The sequence below is a fragment of the Pseudophryne corroboree genome, chromosome 3 (assembly GCF_028390025.1).
Source record: "Pseudophryne corroboree isolate aPseCor3 chromosome 3, aPseCor3.hap2, whole genome shotgun sequence".
In the NCBI taxonomy this organism is placed as follows: Eukaryota; Metazoa; Chordata; class Amphibia; order Anura; family Myobatrachidae; genus Pseudophryne; species Pseudophryne corroboree.
Genome location: NC_086446.1, coordinates 573,055,172 through 573,072,997, shown reverse-complemented (window position 1 = coordinate 573,072,997; position 17,826 = coordinate 573,055,172). Strand labels below are relative to the sequence as shown.

The following is a 17,826-nucleotide window of genomic DNA, read 5'->3' as shown; positions in this document are numbered from 1 at the left end:
TTGACATAGTTACTGTCAACATGCTGAGCATGACAACAGTTTGACCCTGTTGACATGCTACATGTCGACAAATCACACCACACCCCATACCTGTTGTGTTACACAGAGGCAGGCTAGTTAATACTTTTTTCCATATATCCGGAAACCACAAACTGGCACCTGGTTGTTCTGACCATCTGACCCATTGTGTGGTGCTCATATCCCTGCTGCCACCTACTGTATATAAACAGTAGGTTCATAGGAAGGTATTAATGACTGTGCCATGGGAAAAACAAAGTGCTTATTAATCTTGCAGCGATATATTCTTGCTCTAGAACTTTTCTATGCTCTGACTTGTAATTTTTCCAATTGGCATTGGTTACCAATCAGAAAAGAGCTTATATGAGCCAAGAACTCTTATTAACAAGGATGAAGACGCTGTCATTGTCTATTAACACACATTACTAATGAATGTAGCTCACAATTCATACAAACGTGGTGATAACGTCAGATAAAATTGCCTGTGACATGTCTAAATTTAGGAGCTAGAGTTTACATTATTCTAAGTGTGAAAAAACATGTACCTGGCTGTTTTTAATGACCCAGTGTGCCGGTGTTGTCAAGTTGTGTGAGCCCTCTCCTGCAGCATTCACAAAGGTTTATAATAAAACCTATCACCATATTGTGTAGTGGTTCACATTTGTGTCTATACCTGGTGGTGTTACATTATCCAAGTACAGATTCTTATTCAATGGGTTCTTTATTACAAAACAGCAATAAAGTCTATACAGGTTTCACCAATACAGTACAAATTGTAACAGGGAGTGATGTAACATTTCATTTATAAAAGTATTCCACTTACATTCAGGTATTTTCTCTGGACAAAAATGCAACAGGTGTCTGTCACCCTCTCCAATCACCACCATCTCTATAACTGGTTCTGAGCTGGTGTTACAGAGGAAGCACTGCATTATTCTTTACCGGGTGGCACTTGATATGCCGACTTTCGGGAAACTGGCGTTCAGCATACCGGCGCCGGAATCCCGACCGCCGGGATACCTACAACTATTTTCACTCTTAGGGTGTCCAAGACACCCCTGGCGGGAGAATAAATAGCGTGGTGTGCACAGAGTGCCACCGTGCCTGCAAGGGGCTCTTTTGCGCTCGTCACTCTGCCAGCAGTCCGGCGGTCGGGATCCTGGCGCCGGTATGCTGGGCAACGGGATCCTGATAGCCGGGCAAGCATAGTAGACCCTTCTTTACCTCTTGTTAAGAGACATTACTGCAGGGCTTGACAAATTTTTCTAAAATCTAGGAGCCAGGATGAAAGTAAAGAGCAAGACCACCGCCCCCCACCCCCCCAAAAAAAACAACAACAAAAAACTAAACCCCCGCAGCCACATTACTGAGTAGCTACCCACCACCAGGGCAACCAACCCCCAAAGCCACTAAGCGGGTACCCCCAGACAAGCCACTCCCAGGCAAACAGTCCCCTCCCCACCACATTACTACCCCCTCTGAAGCCGCAATCCCTGGCCACGCATAGACCCTCTTAAAGGAGAGCTCTATGCAGCCGGAGTGTGGAGACAGCAGACATCGCAGGCTGGGACGCACAGGAAGAGTCAGTGCAGGCTGAGACGGACACTCAGCACATGCATTCCTGTGCGTGAAATGGCCGCCGTAACACAGGCACGCCCACGAATCTCTGCTGGGGCTGACGATGATCTGCTTCCTCCCTCCCTGCATAATCTGGTCACCAGGCAGCAAAGCCATGGTGATCTGGACCCCAGGATTTAGTGAGCCCTACATTGTTGTATGCATCAACACAGGTCTCAAAGGTGCTATTTTCCACTATAATCAAAAATCTATCATTTCACAATGGAGTGTAACATTTACATTTTACCCATGTCCGTCATACATGTCACAGTAGTGTGCCAACACACACTGTGCCAGTATACATATTGGGTGATATATATTTTACAGCTAGAGAAGATCTGTGCCCAGGTGGTCAGATGTAGGAGACAGGGTGACTCTACTGCTGGCAGGTTCTAGAAGAGTGCAGTAATAACACTGTTGTCACATGGTAGAGTAAGCCTCCTCCAACCTATCCAAGGGCCATTTGTTAGATGGTTGGGGAGTCGTGGATCGATTTGAAGCGGAAGACTGTGCTGCTGCCCAATATTATGAGACTTCAAGCAATACAATCAATGTCTGTGTCAATCTCTGTGCTCATCCTCGACTGACTATTGAATCTGAATGATTGCTGCAAGCATTACATAGAGACAGTGAGGTAAACCAGAGCTCATCTAAAGCCCCTGGGCGAGGACATTCCTTTGCCGACTTTTAACCTGCACAATGGTAGCTTTAGATCTGCCTGCACATTTTTGCATAAATGCTCAAATAATCTGAGTATACTGCTGGCTTTGTGTGCATGGACCTGTTGTTATACTGTGCAGGGAAACTAATGACATATGCTTGTGCAATGTACAGGACACAGCTCTTACACTGCTGCATTAATGTGTAGATCACTGCTAGGAGTGATGTGTATGGTGCAATGCCTGTATAAAGTATGGAGCTTTATTTGGCAGCAGTACTGGGCAAAATCTCTGGCAGCACTCCTGGGCATAATAGGTGACTAAGGGAGAGAGAACGTGGGGATAAAGGGCCAGATGTATTAACCTGGAGAAGGCATAAGGAACTTGGAAGTGATAAACCAGTGATATGTGCAAGGTGATAAAGGCACCAGCCAATCAGCTCCAATATGTAAATTAACAGTTAGGATCTGATTGGCTGCTGCCTTTATCACCTTGCACATATCACTGGTTTATCACTTCCTTATGCCTTCTCCAGGTTAATACATCTGCCCCAAAGTTACTTCTAAATGCTATGTTACAGGCTGTGTTTGCAAAATGACGTTATCTCTCTTCAGGGTTTGATACATATCCCCCTAAAAATTAGTTTTGCCAGGTCCTCGGTTGCTAAAGAAAGATGACAATGGTTTTGGCATTAATTAAATGATTACCTATGTTCAGAGACCTTATCTCACCTGCACTTTGCTACAAGTAGGTTAAAATATACCACACAATACAACTGGTTACAGCATTGGTGAATATCAAGTCATAGCCAACCGCAGTAGATGTAATCTAGACAACGCTGACATGTCAATGCCAAATCTGACAAACAATCTGGTTATAGAAAAGTTCAGTCTTGTAGATCTCTGCCACAAAAGCTATAAGTACAGCTTGGTGAAGACAGTCATTTTGCTACTTAAAACTCTGTTGAAAGCGAAACGCAGAATTGTTAGCAATATAAATTGTAACTCAACAAGAGGTAAGAAGAAGCTATGGTGAAATACTGCATGGATCCAGTTTCACAGCAATACAAAGTCCACTCAGGCTTCACCATTCCCTGGAATTGCATTAAATACTGTATTTGTAAGTTCTACAGTCTGCTGAATTTATAGACCATAAACACAGTGTCAGTTCAGTCTACTCATTGGTGCAGTTGGGGTATAGTAAGGGAGCAGTATAAGTAAAAAAAAAAAAAAATTATAGCAGTAGTGAGCAGAACAAAAAAGATGGGAAACTCCACATGGAACATTTACGTCCAAAAATGTGCAATTCTGCAGACGAATGTGGAATGAGGTAAATATTCTGCTAATGGGTAGTTTATCTTGACTAAGGTGGTCATTCCGAGTTGTTCGATCGCTAGTTGTTTTTAGCAGCTGTGCAAACGCTATGCCCCACCGACTGGGAGTGTATGTTAGCTTAGCAGAAGTGCGAATGAAAGGATCGCAGAGCAGAGGCAAAGTTTTTTCGTGCAGTTTTAGAGTAGCTCAATACCTACTCAGCGCTTGCGATGACTTCAGACTGTTCAGTTTCTGTTTTGACGTCACGAACACGCCCTGCTTTCGCCCAGCCACGCCTGCGTTTTTCCTGGCACGCCTGCGTTTTTATCGAACACTCCCTGAAAACGGTCAGTTGACACCCAGAAACGCCCACTTCATGTCAATCACACTGCGGCCAGCAGTGCGACTGAAAAGCTTCACTAGACCCTGTGTGAAACTACATCGTTTGTTGTAATAGTACGTCGCGCGTGCGCATTGCGCCGCATGCGCAGAAGTGCCATTTTTTTGCCTCATCGCTGCACAGCGAACGAAAGCAGCTAGCGATCAACTCGGAATGACCACCTAAATTACCTTATCTATTTAAAGCAAACAAAAAAAGTGAGTCAGTGATACTTTGCTGAACAAATGCTGATACATACACAGCAATATGATACTCCTGACACAATGCACAGACACATTACTGCACATGAAAAGTTGAAAGATGCTTGTTCTCTTGTGAAGATGCCACAGGAACACATACATGATGTGCTGCATAGCCTGGATGCTGAATCCCAGCTACGTAACCTTTTGAGGATGGATTGTACCTAAAACATCTAGCCCAACAATTGCATTTTCAGTTGCATTTCCATCTTGCCAGCTCTTAGTTAATTCAGGGCATTTCCTAATTGGACAACACTTTTAAACATCTGTTTTAAACTACTTTCGTTTCCAGATTATAAACGATGTAACAAATTCACTTGGTTTGGATCATTTGTATATCTCTGTTGCTTCTTGAAATGTAAAATGACTAAGTTTAAAAAAGTGTAACGTGTAGAATAAACGAACTTAAAAACAGGTCCCGCTTGTACATGTCATGGAATACGGTTTTGGCAGAAATAATGCTCTGGCACACAGAGAGACATTACTTGCTGGAGTAAATCATACAGTCTATAGAAGGTAGATGTAATAATACTGACAATCTTTATCCATTAGTTTCTTTAGTGTAACATTTTTTTAAATGACGCCATATAAATGTATAAAATGTGTCAATGATTCATGTTCCTTTTTATATACATTTCGTGCATTATATCCCAAAATTTCTCCTGGCTTGTTTCATTGCGCTGGATCAGGGTGGTCAATGCCTCCCCCTGGTCTAAACTCTGCCAGTAATCTTGCAGCCACATTTGCTTCCAGCTAAAAGACAAAAGAAAAATGATAAAACAGAAGATTACTACAATATGGAATGTATACAACAACAGTAAACACCAGTGCAGGTGAAGGAACTCGGCCTGTACCAATTAAGAAGGCTGGACCCACTTGAAAGTGCTTGTCGGAGCGTGGAGAGTCAGAGAGAGATGGACAATGGTTTGAGGTACCCCTGTCTATTGTGCTGGGACCACTGACATAGCAAACTTGCCCCTCCAGCGATGCCTCGCAGCCTGAGGGGCTGTCTAGTGCTGGTGCTGGATAAGGATTTGCTGATCATTGTTAAATACATTTTTCAGATTAAACGGCCCAATGTGGAGATATGGGCTAATTTTTATTACAAGTGGCGGTTTTTTTTTTTAAAGTGTGTTAATACATTACTTGAACACATCTGGAAACAGTCTGCTGAAGTGCTACATGCAAGCACAAAATGGCATCTGGATTCCGCACTCCTCCACACAATGCATGGCCAATCTAGCACCGGCGATAGCGATGCGCGGCTAGCACTGTGGGGGGGTACACACGAGTGATCTGTGCTTAAAATCTAAGCAATCTAATTAGATTGCTTAGATTTTAAGCATGGATCTCTCTGTGAGTACCGCCCATCCCCTTTACTTGTACTAACCGAGGTGTGTGACAAGTGCAAATCTGCAATTGCTCTGTGGTGTGTAGGTTTTGCACTTCATTAATGACTTCCAGAGGAGAAAGACACTTTGTTGTTCTAACCACAAAGTACCTCATGCCTCAGTGATGTCACTGGTATCTAGTGAATTGATAATCAGAATGTCCCTGAGGTCATTATAATACAGTTACACTTGCTTTTTAAGGTCAATATGAAATAATAGTACCTGTCATTTTCTGGGAGCTGCTCAGCACTTCCTATACCAGGCATAGGCATAGGGCATCCCATGTGAGTAAAGCCAGCGATGCGGGGTGCCAGAACTGGGGTCCCCGGGGTCTTCTTATGCCTCTTTACTGCTGTAACCCTAGCATTCTCTTGATCACACACAAAGCACTCAAAGCCATTGAGGTAGTTAGGTGATGTCATGTCGTTCACACCCCATTCTCTCTTTTCCATAGTGGTCAGCAGGAACTTGTTGGTTGTTCCCCCAGTTTTCTTGTAGTCTAAGTATTTGAGGTATTCCTTATCATCTCTGTCCAAAGAGAGAATAAACTCTGCCAAGTCCTTGGGTGAAGCAAAGTCATCAATCAATATAACAGACTGGTTGTTAGGCATCCAGTCTTTCACAGAAGGGGAGCCACGGTAAATTGGAATCACTCCTAAATGCATAGGGCGCCAAAGCTTCTCAGTCATATAATCAGCACATATGGCATTCTCCATTGCCAGGTGAAACTTGTACCTTGCAGTAAATGCCATGAACTCTGGATCTTCGGTGGTGGCTGTTGAAGTGTCCTCAAGTCTTTTGCTTGGCAAAGTGCAGTTCTTCAGGCACTGACCATACGAGTCAACCTGGGACACAGTGAAATTACAAAATTACTTTTTACTACAGACAAACCCCTTTTTAACTAATTTCTGCCTCCAGGCTTACAGTCCCCCATGCCTTGAAATTATGCCAGGAAATTTTAAATGTGTAAAAATAAATCTGCTGTTTAGTCCTCTTCATGCTATAAAAAAAAAATAAGAATTGACTCAACGGTAATTCTATTTCTCGTAGTCCGTAGTGGATGCTGGGACTCCGTAAGGGCCATGGGGAATAGCGGCTCCGCAGGAGACTGGGCACAACTAAAAGAAAGCTTTAGACTACTGGTGTGCACTGGCTCCTCCCACCATGACCCTCCTCCAGACTTCAGTTAGGATACTGTGCCCGGACGAGCGTACACAATAAGGAAGGATTTTGAATCCCGGGTAAGACTCATACCAGCCACACCAATTACACCGTATAACTCGTGATACAATACCCAGTTAACAGTATGATAACAACTGAGCCTCTCAACAGATGGCTCAACAATAACCCTTTAGTTAAACAATAACTATATACAAGTATTGCAGACAATCCGCACTTGGGATGGGCGCCCAGCATCCACTACGGACTACGAGAAATAGAATTACCGGTGAGTAAATTCTTATTTTCTCTGACGTCCTAAGTGGATGCTGGGACTCCGTAAGGACCATGGGGATTATACCAAAGCTCCCAAACGGGCGGGAGAGTGCGGATGACTCTGCAGCACCGAATGGGCAAACTCTAGGTCCTCCTCAGCCAGGGTGTCAAACTTGTAGAATTTAGCAAATGTGTTTGACCCCGACCAAGTAGCTGCTCGGCAAAGTTGTAGAGCCGAGACCCCTCGGGCAGCCGCCCAAGAAAAGCCCACCTTCCTCGTGGAATGGGCTTTCACTGATTTAGGATGCGGCAGTCCAGCCGCAGAATGTGCAAGCTGAATCGTACTACAGATCCAGCGAGCAATAGTCTGCTTTGAAGCAGGAGCACCCAACTTGTTGGGCGCATACAGGATAAATAGCGAATCAGTCTTTCTGACTCCAGCTGTCCTGGAAACATAAATTTTCAGGGCCCTGACTACGTCCAACAACTTGGAAGCCTCCAAGTCTTTAGTAGCCGCAGGCACCATGATAGGTTGGTTCAGATGAAAGGCTGATACCACCTTAGGGAGAAATTGGGGACGAGTCCTCAATTCTGCCCTATCCATATGGAAAATCAGATAAGGGCTTTTACATGACAAAGCCGCCAATTCTGATACACGCCTGGCCGAAGCCAAGGCCAACAACATGACCACTTTCCACGTGAGATACTTCAATTCCACGGTTTTAAGTGGCTCAAACCAATGTGACTTTAGGAAATCCAACACCACGTTGAGATTCCAAGGTGCCACTGGAGGCACAAAAGGGGGCTGAATATGCAGCACTCCCTTAACAAAAGTTTGAACTTCAGGTAGTGAAGCCAGTTCTCGCTGGAAGAAAATCGATAGAGCCGAAATCTGGACCTTAATGGAACCCAATTTTAGGCCCATAGTCACCCCTGACTGTAGGAAGTGCAGGAAAGGGCCCAGCTGAAATTCCTCCGTTGGGGCCTTCCTGGCCTCACACCACGCAACATATTTTCGCCATATGCGGTGATAATGGTTTGCGGTTACTTCATTCCTAGCTTTAATCAGCGTAGGAATGACTTCCTCCGGAATGCCCTTTTCCTTCAGGATCCGGTGTTCAACCGCCATGCCGTCAAACGCAGCCGCGGTAAGTCTTGGAACAGACAGGGCCCCTGCTGCAGCAGGTCCTGTCTGAGCGGCAGAGGCCATGGGTCCTCTGAGATCATTTCTTGAAGTTCCGGGTACCAAGCTCTTCTTGGCCAATCCGGAACAATGAGTATAGTTCTTACTCCTCTTCTCCTTATTATCCTCAGTACCTTTGGTACGAGAGGAAGAGGAGGGAACACATAAACCGACCGGTACACCCACGGTGTCACTAGAGCGTCCACAGCTATCGCCTGCGGGTCCCTTGACCTGGCGCAATATCTTTCTTTTTGTTTAGGCGGGACGCCATCATGTCCACCTGTGGCCTTTCCCAATGGTTTACAATCAGTTGGAAGACTTCTGGATGAAGTCCCCACTCTCCCGGGTGGAGGTCGTGCCTGCTGAGGAAGTCTGCTTCCCAGTTGTCCACTCCCGGAATGAACACTGCTGACAGTGCTAACACGTGATTTTCCGCCCATCGGAGAATCCTTGTGGCTTCTGCCATCGCCGTCCTGCTTCTCGTGCCGCCCTGTCGGTTTACATGGGCGACCGCCGTGATGTTGTCTGACTGGATCAGTACCGGCTGGTTTTGAAGCAGGGGTTTTGCCTGACTTAGGGCATTGTAAATGGCCCTCAGTTCCAGAATATTTATGTGTAGGGAAGTCTCCTGACTTGACCATAGTCCTTGGAAGTTTCTTCCCTGTGTGACTGCCCCCCAGCCTCGAAGGCTGCATCCGTGGTCACCAGGACCCAGTCCTGTATGCCGAACCTGCGGCCCTCTTGAAGATGAACACTCTGCAGCCACCACAGCAGAGACACCCTGGTCCTTGGAGACAGGGTTATCAGCCGATGCATCTAAAGATGCGATCCGGACCACTTGTCCAACAGGTCCCACTGAAAGGTTCTTGCATGGAACCTGCCGAAGGGAATTGCTTCGTAGGAAGCTACCATCTTTCCCAGGATCCGCGTGCAGTGATGCACCGACACCTGTTTTGGTTTTAGGAGGCCTCTGACTAGAGATGACAGCTCCTTGGCCTTCTCCTCCGGGAGAAACACTTTTTTCTGTTCTGTGTCCAGAACCATCCCCAGGAACAGTAGACGTGTCGTAGGGACCAGCTGTGACTTTGGAATATTTAGAATCCAGCCGTGCTGTTGTAGCACCTCCCGAGATAGTGCTACCCCGACCAACAACTGCTCCCTGGATCTCGCCTTTATCAGGAGATCGTCCAAGTACGGGATAATTAAAACTCCCTTCTTTCAAAGGAGTATCATCATTTCGGCCATTACCTTGGTAAAGACCCTCGGAGCCGTGGGTAGACCGAACGGCAACGTCTGGAATTGGTAATGACAATCCTGTACCACAAATCTGAGGTACTCCTGGTGAGGATGGTAAATGGGGACATGCAGGTAAGCATCCTTGATGTCCAGTGATACCATGTAATCCCCCTCGTCCAGGCTTGCAATAACCGCCCTGAGCGATTCCATCTTGAACTTGAATTTTTTTATATATGTGTTCAAGGATTTCAAATTTAAAATGGGTCTCACCGAACCGTCCGGTTTCGGTACCACAAACATTGTGGAATAGTAACCCCGTCCTTGTTTAAGTAGGGGCACCTTTACTATCACCTGCTGGGAATACAGCTTGTGAATTGCCTCTATCACTGCCTCCCTGCCTGAGGGAGTTGTTGGCAAGGCAGATTTGAGGAAACGGCGGGGGGGAGACGTCTCGAATTCCAGCTTGTACCCCTGAGATACTACTTGAAAGATCCAGGGATCCACCCGTGAGCGAGCCCACTGATCGCTGAAATTTTTGAGACGGGCCCCCACCGTACCTGGCTCCGCCTGTGGAGCCCCAGCGTCATGCGGTGGACTTAGAGGAAGCGGGGGAGGACTTTTGCTCCTGGGAACTGGCTGTATGCTGCAGTTTTTTTCCTCTACCTCTGCCTCTGGGCAGAAAGGACGCGCCTTTAACCCGCTTGCCCTTATGGGGCCGAAAGGACTGTACCTGATAATACGGTGCTTTCTTTGGCTGTGAGGGAACATGGGGTAAAAATGCAGACTTCCCAGCAGTTGCTGTGGAAACGAGGTCCGAGAGACCATCCCCGAACTCCTCCTCACCTTTATAAGGCAAAACTTCCATGTGCCTTTTTGAGTCTGCATCACCTGTCCACTGCCGAGTCCATAACCCTCTCCTGGCAGAAATGGACATTGCACTTATTTTAGATGCCAGCCGGCAAATATCCCTCTGCGTCTTTAATATGCTCTATGGTTAGCAATATAGTGTCCCTGTCTAGGGTATCAATATTTTCCGACAGGGAATCTGACCACGCAGCTGCAGCACTGCACATCCATGCTGAAGCAATAGCTGGTCTCAGTATAATACCTGTGTGTGTATATACAGACTTCAGGATAGCCTCCTGTTTTCTATCAGCAGGTTTCTTTAGGGCGGCCGTATCCGGAGACGGTAGTGCCACCTTCTTTGACAAGCGTGTGAGCGCTTTATCCACCCTAGGGGATGTTTCCCAACGTGACATATCCCCTGGCGGGAAAGGGTACGTCATTAGAAACCTTTTAGAAATTACCAGTTTCTTATCGGGGGAAGCCCACGCTTCTTCACACACTTCATTTAATTCCTCAGATGGAGGAAAAACTACTGGTAGTTTTTTCTCTCCAAACATAATACCCTTTTTTGTGGTACCGGGGGTAACATCAGAAATGTGCAACACATTTTTCATTGCCTCAATCATGTAACGTGTGGCCCTATTGGAAGTTACATTAGTCTCATCGTCGTCGACACTGGAGTCAGTATCCGTGTCGACATCTGTGTCTGCCATCTGAGGTAGCGGGCGTTTTAGAGCCCCTGATGGCTTTTGAGACGCCTGGGTGGGCACAGGCTGAGAAGCCGGCTGTCCCATATTTGGTATGTCGTCAAACCTTTTATGTAAGGAGTCGACACTGTCACGTAGTTCCTTCCACATAACCATCCACTCAGGTGTCGGCCCCGCAGGGGGTGACATCACATTTATAGGCATCTGCTCCGCCTCCACATAAGCCTCCTCATCAAACATGTCGACACAGCCGTACCGACACACCGCATACACACAGGGAATGCTCTGACAGAGGACAGGACCCCACAAAGCCCTTTGGGGAGACAGAGAGAGAGTATGCCAGCACACACCAGAGCGCTATATAACACAGGGATCCCACTATAAATGAGTGTTTTTTCCCTTATAGCTGCTTATATTATATATACTGCGCCTAAATTTTGTGCCCCCCCTCTCTTTTTTACCCTTATGTAGCTTGACACTGCAGGGGAGAGCCAGGGAGCGTCCTTCCAGCGGAGCTGTGAGGGAAAAATGGCGCCAGTGTGCTGAGGGAGATAGCCCCGCCCCTTTTCCGGCGGACTTCTCCCGCTTTTCTGGAATTCTGGCAGGGGTATTTTTACACCTATATAGCCTTCCTGACTATATATGGTGTAGATTTGCCAGCCAAGGTGTATTATATTGCCCTCAGGGCGCCCCCCCCCCCCAGCGCCCCGCACCCATCAGTGACCGGAGTGTGAGGTGTGCATGAGGAGCAATGGCGCACAGCTGCAGTGCTGTGCGCTACCTTGTTGAAGACAGAAGTCTTCTGCCGCCGATTTTCCGGAACACTTCTTGCTTCTGGCTCTGTAAGGGGGCCGGCGGCGCGGCTCCGGGACCGAACGATCGAGGTCGGGTCCTGTGTTCGATCCCTCTGGAGCTAATGGTGTCCAGTAGCCTAAGAAGCCCAAGCTACCTCCAGTCAGGTAGGTTCGCTTCTTCTTCCCTTAGTCCCTCGCTGCAGTGAGTCTGTTGCCAGCAGATCTCACTGTAAAATAAAAAACCTAAATATACTTTCTTTCTAGGAGCTCAGGAGAGCCCCTAGTGTGCATCCAGTAGTCTAAAGCTTTCTTTTAGTTGTGCCCAGTCTCCTGCGGAGCCGCTATTCCCCATGGTCCTTACGGAGTCCCAGCATCCACTTAGGACGTCAGAGAAATTAAGATATTCCAATGTATGATAAATAATATTTTCTGAAATAACCGGGCGGCACCATAGCATACTGGTTGGCATGATTGTCTCACAGCATTTAGGCCACGAGTATGATTCCTGGTCATGGCCACTCTGTGTGGAGTGTGGATGTTCTCCCCTTGTTTGCACAGATGTCCTTCAGGGTGCCCCAAATTCCTCTCACCCACCAAAAACATTATAGTAAGTTAATTGGATTCTTTTTTTTAATTAACTTAACCCAGCTGTGTATGATAAATGGTGCTCCAGCCAATCAGAACCTGCCATCTGTTTGAAAAGGGTTCGGTATGATTTACCGATAGCTGGGATGCCGGCCATCAGTATACCGACAGCGGCATCCCGGCCACCAGTATGCCAGCAGTGGGGCGAGCGCTAGTAAGCCCCTTGCGGGCTCATTGCACTCACCACGCTGCAGGCACAGTGGCTCGTCACAGATTATATTCTCCCTCTATGGGTGTCATGGACACCCATAGAGGGAGAATCACCTACGTCGCCGGCATTCCGGCGCCGGCATTGTACCGATGTGCGGGATTCCAGCGCTGGCATTGTGATTGTCGGGATCCTGTGCGGCGGTATCTTAACTACTTCCTGTTTGAAAATGACAGTTGGAAGCAGAATGCACCATTTATCATATGCAATGAGTTTCATCACTCGTGGATAAATTGGCCTCACAGACATTTTCTGTACAGGACTGCTTAAACTGGGGGCACTACTGTATATAAATAATATTATTGGGTAAGAAATTATTATACTATTAACACTTTGGGGGGAATCCTACTAACCTCAGAAAGCAGGTGGGGCGTGCTAGCTGCCATTGTGGCAGCATGGAAGTGCCGGCAACAGCACCTGACCTCCGCCTCCACCCCTCCCCCCTTCTAGTGCCAGAATCACACATTTTTGCTCGCAGCCCTATGGGGCGCGAGTCCAGCGGTATCTTAAGTGCAGCATACAGCCACACATACTTGCGCTGGGAGGTGTCCGCAGCTAATTGGATTCCCCCCTTAAAATAACTGTTGCAGGTCGTGTTAAATATGTTTACCTGTATGTAGTTCATTAACTCCTTTACATAGCGGTCTCTGTCTGAAGGAACATCACAATGGGACTGCATGTACAATACAGGTGCATAACCTTTTTCTCGCCACCTGTTTTTTTCGGCCAAAGGCACTGCTGGATTCTGCAAGTAACCAATAGTGGGCAGCCACTGCAAGGTGAGGGGGTAATCAGACTCTCGCCTGAATGTGGCAGTGTAGTTAAAAAGCCTTATCCCAGGTAAATGCGATAGAACGTAGTTATTCATTGGAGATTCCTCATGAAACAATGCCCACGTCTGATGAGGCAACCTGGGCAGGGGTGCCTCATAAGCCCTGAAGTCTGTGCCATAGAAAATGATAGCTTTAGTCCTCTTGTGAAGCTTCACCCTCTTGTTCTTTGTCACCATACAGGAGCTTAGTGGACAATCGATCCGCTCTGTCTCCCCAGGAAAGTGAGGGAATAAGTTTTCACTCCACCACAGAAGAATGGGCAGCTCCTTGTTGCCTCTTGTGTCACTGTTTCCTGGTCCCCGATATGAGTCCACCATCACAGTGCCAAGATCAGCTGCAGCAAAAGGGCTGGATGGCTGGAAGGATGACTGTTCCCAGTGTCCTGGAATCAACCCCATATCCTGCTCTGGGATAACATCAGAGTCCTCACTGTACATAGTGGGTCCATGCAGAAGATCATACATTGTGTCATCTGGTTCTGACCACACGGACTCCCTTTCTGGTATGTCTACATGGTCAGCCCCATGGCCATCCCACTGGCTGGAGTCAGCAACTGCACAGGTCAGCATACACAAAATACACAGTGTAACAAAGTAACAGACAGCGTTCCTTGGTGCACAGGCTATACACAAAGCTGTGGAACTATAGTGCTGCTGGGTCATACACTCGGTACAGAGAGTACAAGAGCATCTCATTCCAAATCTAACTTGCACCTTATCCACAGCGTCTATTCGTTGAAGCATGTCTGTGTTGTCACTATAAATATCAGTCCTGAGGAAAGGGCAGGCAGCCCCAGCATTAGTCCAACTGCAGTTAGCTTCCATCTTCTCTTACACCCAGCCGTCCACTTTGCTGCAGAATCCCATCACTGTAACGTGTGTCTCTCACAGGGAAGGCTTCAAAAAGTGACATATGGATAGATGATGATGATGTGCCTCAGCAGGAAGTTGCATGGTGTTGTGCCTGCTGCCAGTACTTCCTGTCTGTGTGGCTGGAAGAAAGACATGCAACGTCATCCTTTTTCTATTTTTATCAACCAGCTTTATCGACAACTCACAGTAAGTAAAAGTAACACATCTAGGAAAATGAACAGGCGCTGTTTCATAACAAATAGGGAAACGTTATGTGCACTTTCGTGTTGAGTGATGACATTATATTTAGTTGGTTATTCAGTAAAAGTTTTACAGGTTACAAATAGAAAGTGTGTTTTTCTTACTATAACCTGCAGTGCAAGGTATGGAGGTGCATGGGCACACTATAAGACTTTGAATGGGTGTGAACTGGCTCCTCCCTCTATGCCCCTCCTCCAGACTCCAGTTAGATTATGTGCCCAGTGAGACTGGATGCACACTGAGGAGCTCTCCAGAGTTTCTCTGAAAAAGACTTTATTAGGTTTGTTATTTTCAGGGAGACCTGCTGGCTACAGGCTCCCTGCATCGTGGGAGTGAGGGGAGAAAAGCAGACCTACTTCTTAAGAGTTCAAGGGCTCTGCTTCTTAGGCTACTGGACACCATTAGCTCCAGAGGGTTCGATCACTACGGTACGCCTAGCTGCTTGTTCCCGGAGCCGCGCCGTCACCCCCCTCACAAAGCCAGAAGATAGAAGCCGGGTGAGTATGAGAAGATCAGAAGACTTCAGTGACGGCAGAAGAGGTGCCGCGCTGCGTGCCATGCTCCCACACATAACACAGCACTGCAGGGTTCCGGGGCGCAGGGGGGGCGTCTTGGGCAGCATGAATACCTCAAATCAGACTGGCATGAGTTATAACAGTGCCCCGGGCACTAGTTAAGGGACCCCCGCCAGTATAAACATTTTTAAGCGGGACTGAAGCGTGCCATGTAGTGGGCGGGGCTTAGCCCACACAGCTCTGACCAGCGCCATTTTCTCTCCTCAGAAGCTACAGAGACGCTGGCCCTGTCCTCCACACTGCTGTACAAGTAACAGAATGCAAAACGGGGGGGGGGGCACAAATAATTTTCTGCTGATTTGTATATATATATATATATATATATATATATATATATAAAGCGCTAACAGGTCTGGGCAGTCATTACTGGGTGTGAGCTGGCAGAACTCTCTCTGTGTCCCTCTTGCAGGCTTTATTGTGGGTCTGTCTCCTATAGCCCCAGTGTGGTTGTGCGTGTCGGTACGTGTGTGTTGACATGTCAGAGGCTGAATGCTCTTCCCAGGAGGAGGCTGGAGTGGGGACAGAAAATAATGTGAGAGTGACCGTGTCGGCACTGCCGACGGATGATTGGGTGAATATGTTGAGTGTTTTAAACGCAAACGTGACTAAGTTGACTAAGACATTTGATAAATCTGAGTCTAAGGACCAAACATGGAGGAAATCCATGGAAGATGCTTTGTCACAGGCCCAGACCCCTTCAGGGTCACAGAAACGTGCATTTACCCAGATAGCAGATATACCGACACGGACTCTGATTCCAGTGTCGACTATAGTGATGCCAGATTACATCCAAAGCTGGCTCAGAGTATTCAGTACATGATTGTGGAGATAAAAGACGTATTACATATCACTGAGGACCCTGCTGTTCCTGATACTAGGGTCTGTATGTTTAAAGGAAAGAAACCTGAGGTAACGTTTCCTCCCTCTCATGAACTGAACGCGCTTTTTGAAAAGGCTTGGGAAAATCCTGACAAAAACATACAGGTTCCCAAAAGAATTCCAGTGGCATATCCGTTCCCCTCTGGGGACAGGGAAAGGTGGGAGTCAATCCCCACGGTAGACAAAGCTTTATCGAGTCTATCCAAAAAAGTGGCGCTTCCGTCTCCTGGAAAATACACTGAAATCAATTTATGTCACTACAGGGTCGCTACTCAGGCCTGCCGTTGCTGCGGCATGGGTGAGTAGCGTTATTGAAAGGTGGGCAGATAACTTGTCATCTGAGGTAGATACCCTAGACAGGGATAGTGTGCTTTTGACTCTGGGTCACATCAGGGACCCTGCAGCATATTTAAAAGAAGCTGTAAGGGATATTGGCATTTTGGGTTCAAGGGCCAATGCCATGGCGGTCTCAGCAAGGAGAGCGTTGTGGATACATCAATGGAATGCTGATGCTGACTCTAAGAAGGCGATGGAGTCTCTACCGTTTAACGGTAGGGTCTTGTTTGGCGACGGCCTCATTGACCTGGGGGTAAATTTACTAAGATGGGAGTTCTATTTAAGATGGGATGTTGCCCATAGCAACCAATCAGATTCTACTTCTCATTTATCTAGCATCTTTTAGAAGATAATAAATGGAATCTGATTGGTTGCTAAGGGTAACATCCTATCTTAAATAGAACTCCCATCTTAGTAAATTTACCCCCTGGTGTCTACGGCTACCGCGGGTAAGTCTTCCTTTTTACCGTATGTCCCTGCACAGCAGAAGAAATCGCCTCACTATCAGATGCAGTCCTTTCGGCCCAATAAATTCAAAGAGGACGTGGGTCCTCCTTCCTTGCTGCGAGAGGGAGAGGACGGGGAAAAAGTTCACAGGCTGTGGCAAGTTCCCAGGAGCAGAAGTCCTTTCCGGCTTCTACCAAATCCACCGCATGACGCTGGGGCTCCGTTGCGGGAGTCCGCACCAGTGGGGGCACGTCTCAAACTCTTCAGTCAGGTCTGGGTGCACTCGGACCTGGATCCTTGGATAGCAGACATAGTAACCCAGGGGTACAAGTTAGAGTTTCAAGACGTGCCCCCTCACTGATTTTTCAAATCGGCCTTGCCAGCTTCTCTTCCAGAAAGGGAGATAGTAAGCACTGCGATACTAAAGTTGTGTCAAAATCAAGTGATTGTCACAGTACCCCCGTCTCAACAAGGGGAAGGTTTTTATTAGAGCCTGTTCGTGGTCCCGAAGCCGTGTACCTGCAGTTTGGTTATAGTTACGCTCATGTTGCGTTGAGTTCAGTCAGTTTGTGACTGATGTTGATCATGCTGTTGCATGCGTTGTTGTTGAATGCCATGTTGTACGGCGTGTTAGTGGTGTGAGCTGGTATGTATCTCACCTTAGTTTAAAATAATTAAATAAATCCTTTTCCTCGAAATGTCCGTCTCCCTGGGCACAGTTCCTATAACTGGAGTCTGGAGGAGGGGCATAGAGGGAGGAGCCAGTTCACACCCATTCAAAGTCTTATAGTGTGCCAATGTCTCCTGCGGATCCCGTCTATACCCCATGGTTCTTGAAGCATCCCCAGCATCCTCTACAGACTAAGAGAAAAGGATTTACCGGTAGGTATTAAAATCCTATTTATATTATAAAGAACATGCAGAAGTAACCCATCTAACTCACTACAACAGACT

The 17,826-nt window shown here is 47.0% G+C and overlaps 1 protein-coding gene across 1 annotated transcript; it reads right to left on the bottom strand.

The window, feature by feature from the left end:
- Positions 1-720: 720 nt before the first annotated feature.
- FUT11 (fucosyltransferase 11) lies at positions 721-14,535 on the bottom strand. Its single transcript, XM_063961343.1, has 3 exons — positions 13,301-14,535; positions 5,860-6,482; positions 721-4,999 (listed from the first exon to the last, which is right to left on the bottom strand). The coding sequence occupies exons 1-3, from the start codon at positions 14,345-14,347 to the stop codon at positions 4,852-4,854; spliced, it is 1,818 nt and encodes a 605-aa protein (XP_063817413.1). The 5' UTR covers positions 14,348-14,535; the 3' UTR covers positions 721-4,851.
- Between the last annotated feature and the right edge of the window lie 3,291 nt (positions 14,536-17,826).

Excerpts from the sequence above, each read along its gene's own strand:
- FUT11 (XM_063961343.1), bottom strand. The coding sequence starts at position 14,347 with ATGGAAGCTAACTGCAGTTGGACTAATGCTGGGGCTGCCTGCCCTTTC. Across the intron at positions 6,483-13,300 it reads AGTTAATGAACTACATACAG|GTTGACTCGTATGGTCAGTG; the intron begins GTAAACATATTT and ends ACTGTGTCCCAG. Across the intron at positions 5,000-5,859 it reads CAGCTCCCAGAAAATGACAG|CTGGAAGCAAATGTGGCTGC; the intron begins GTACTATTATTT and ends TTTGTCTTTTAG.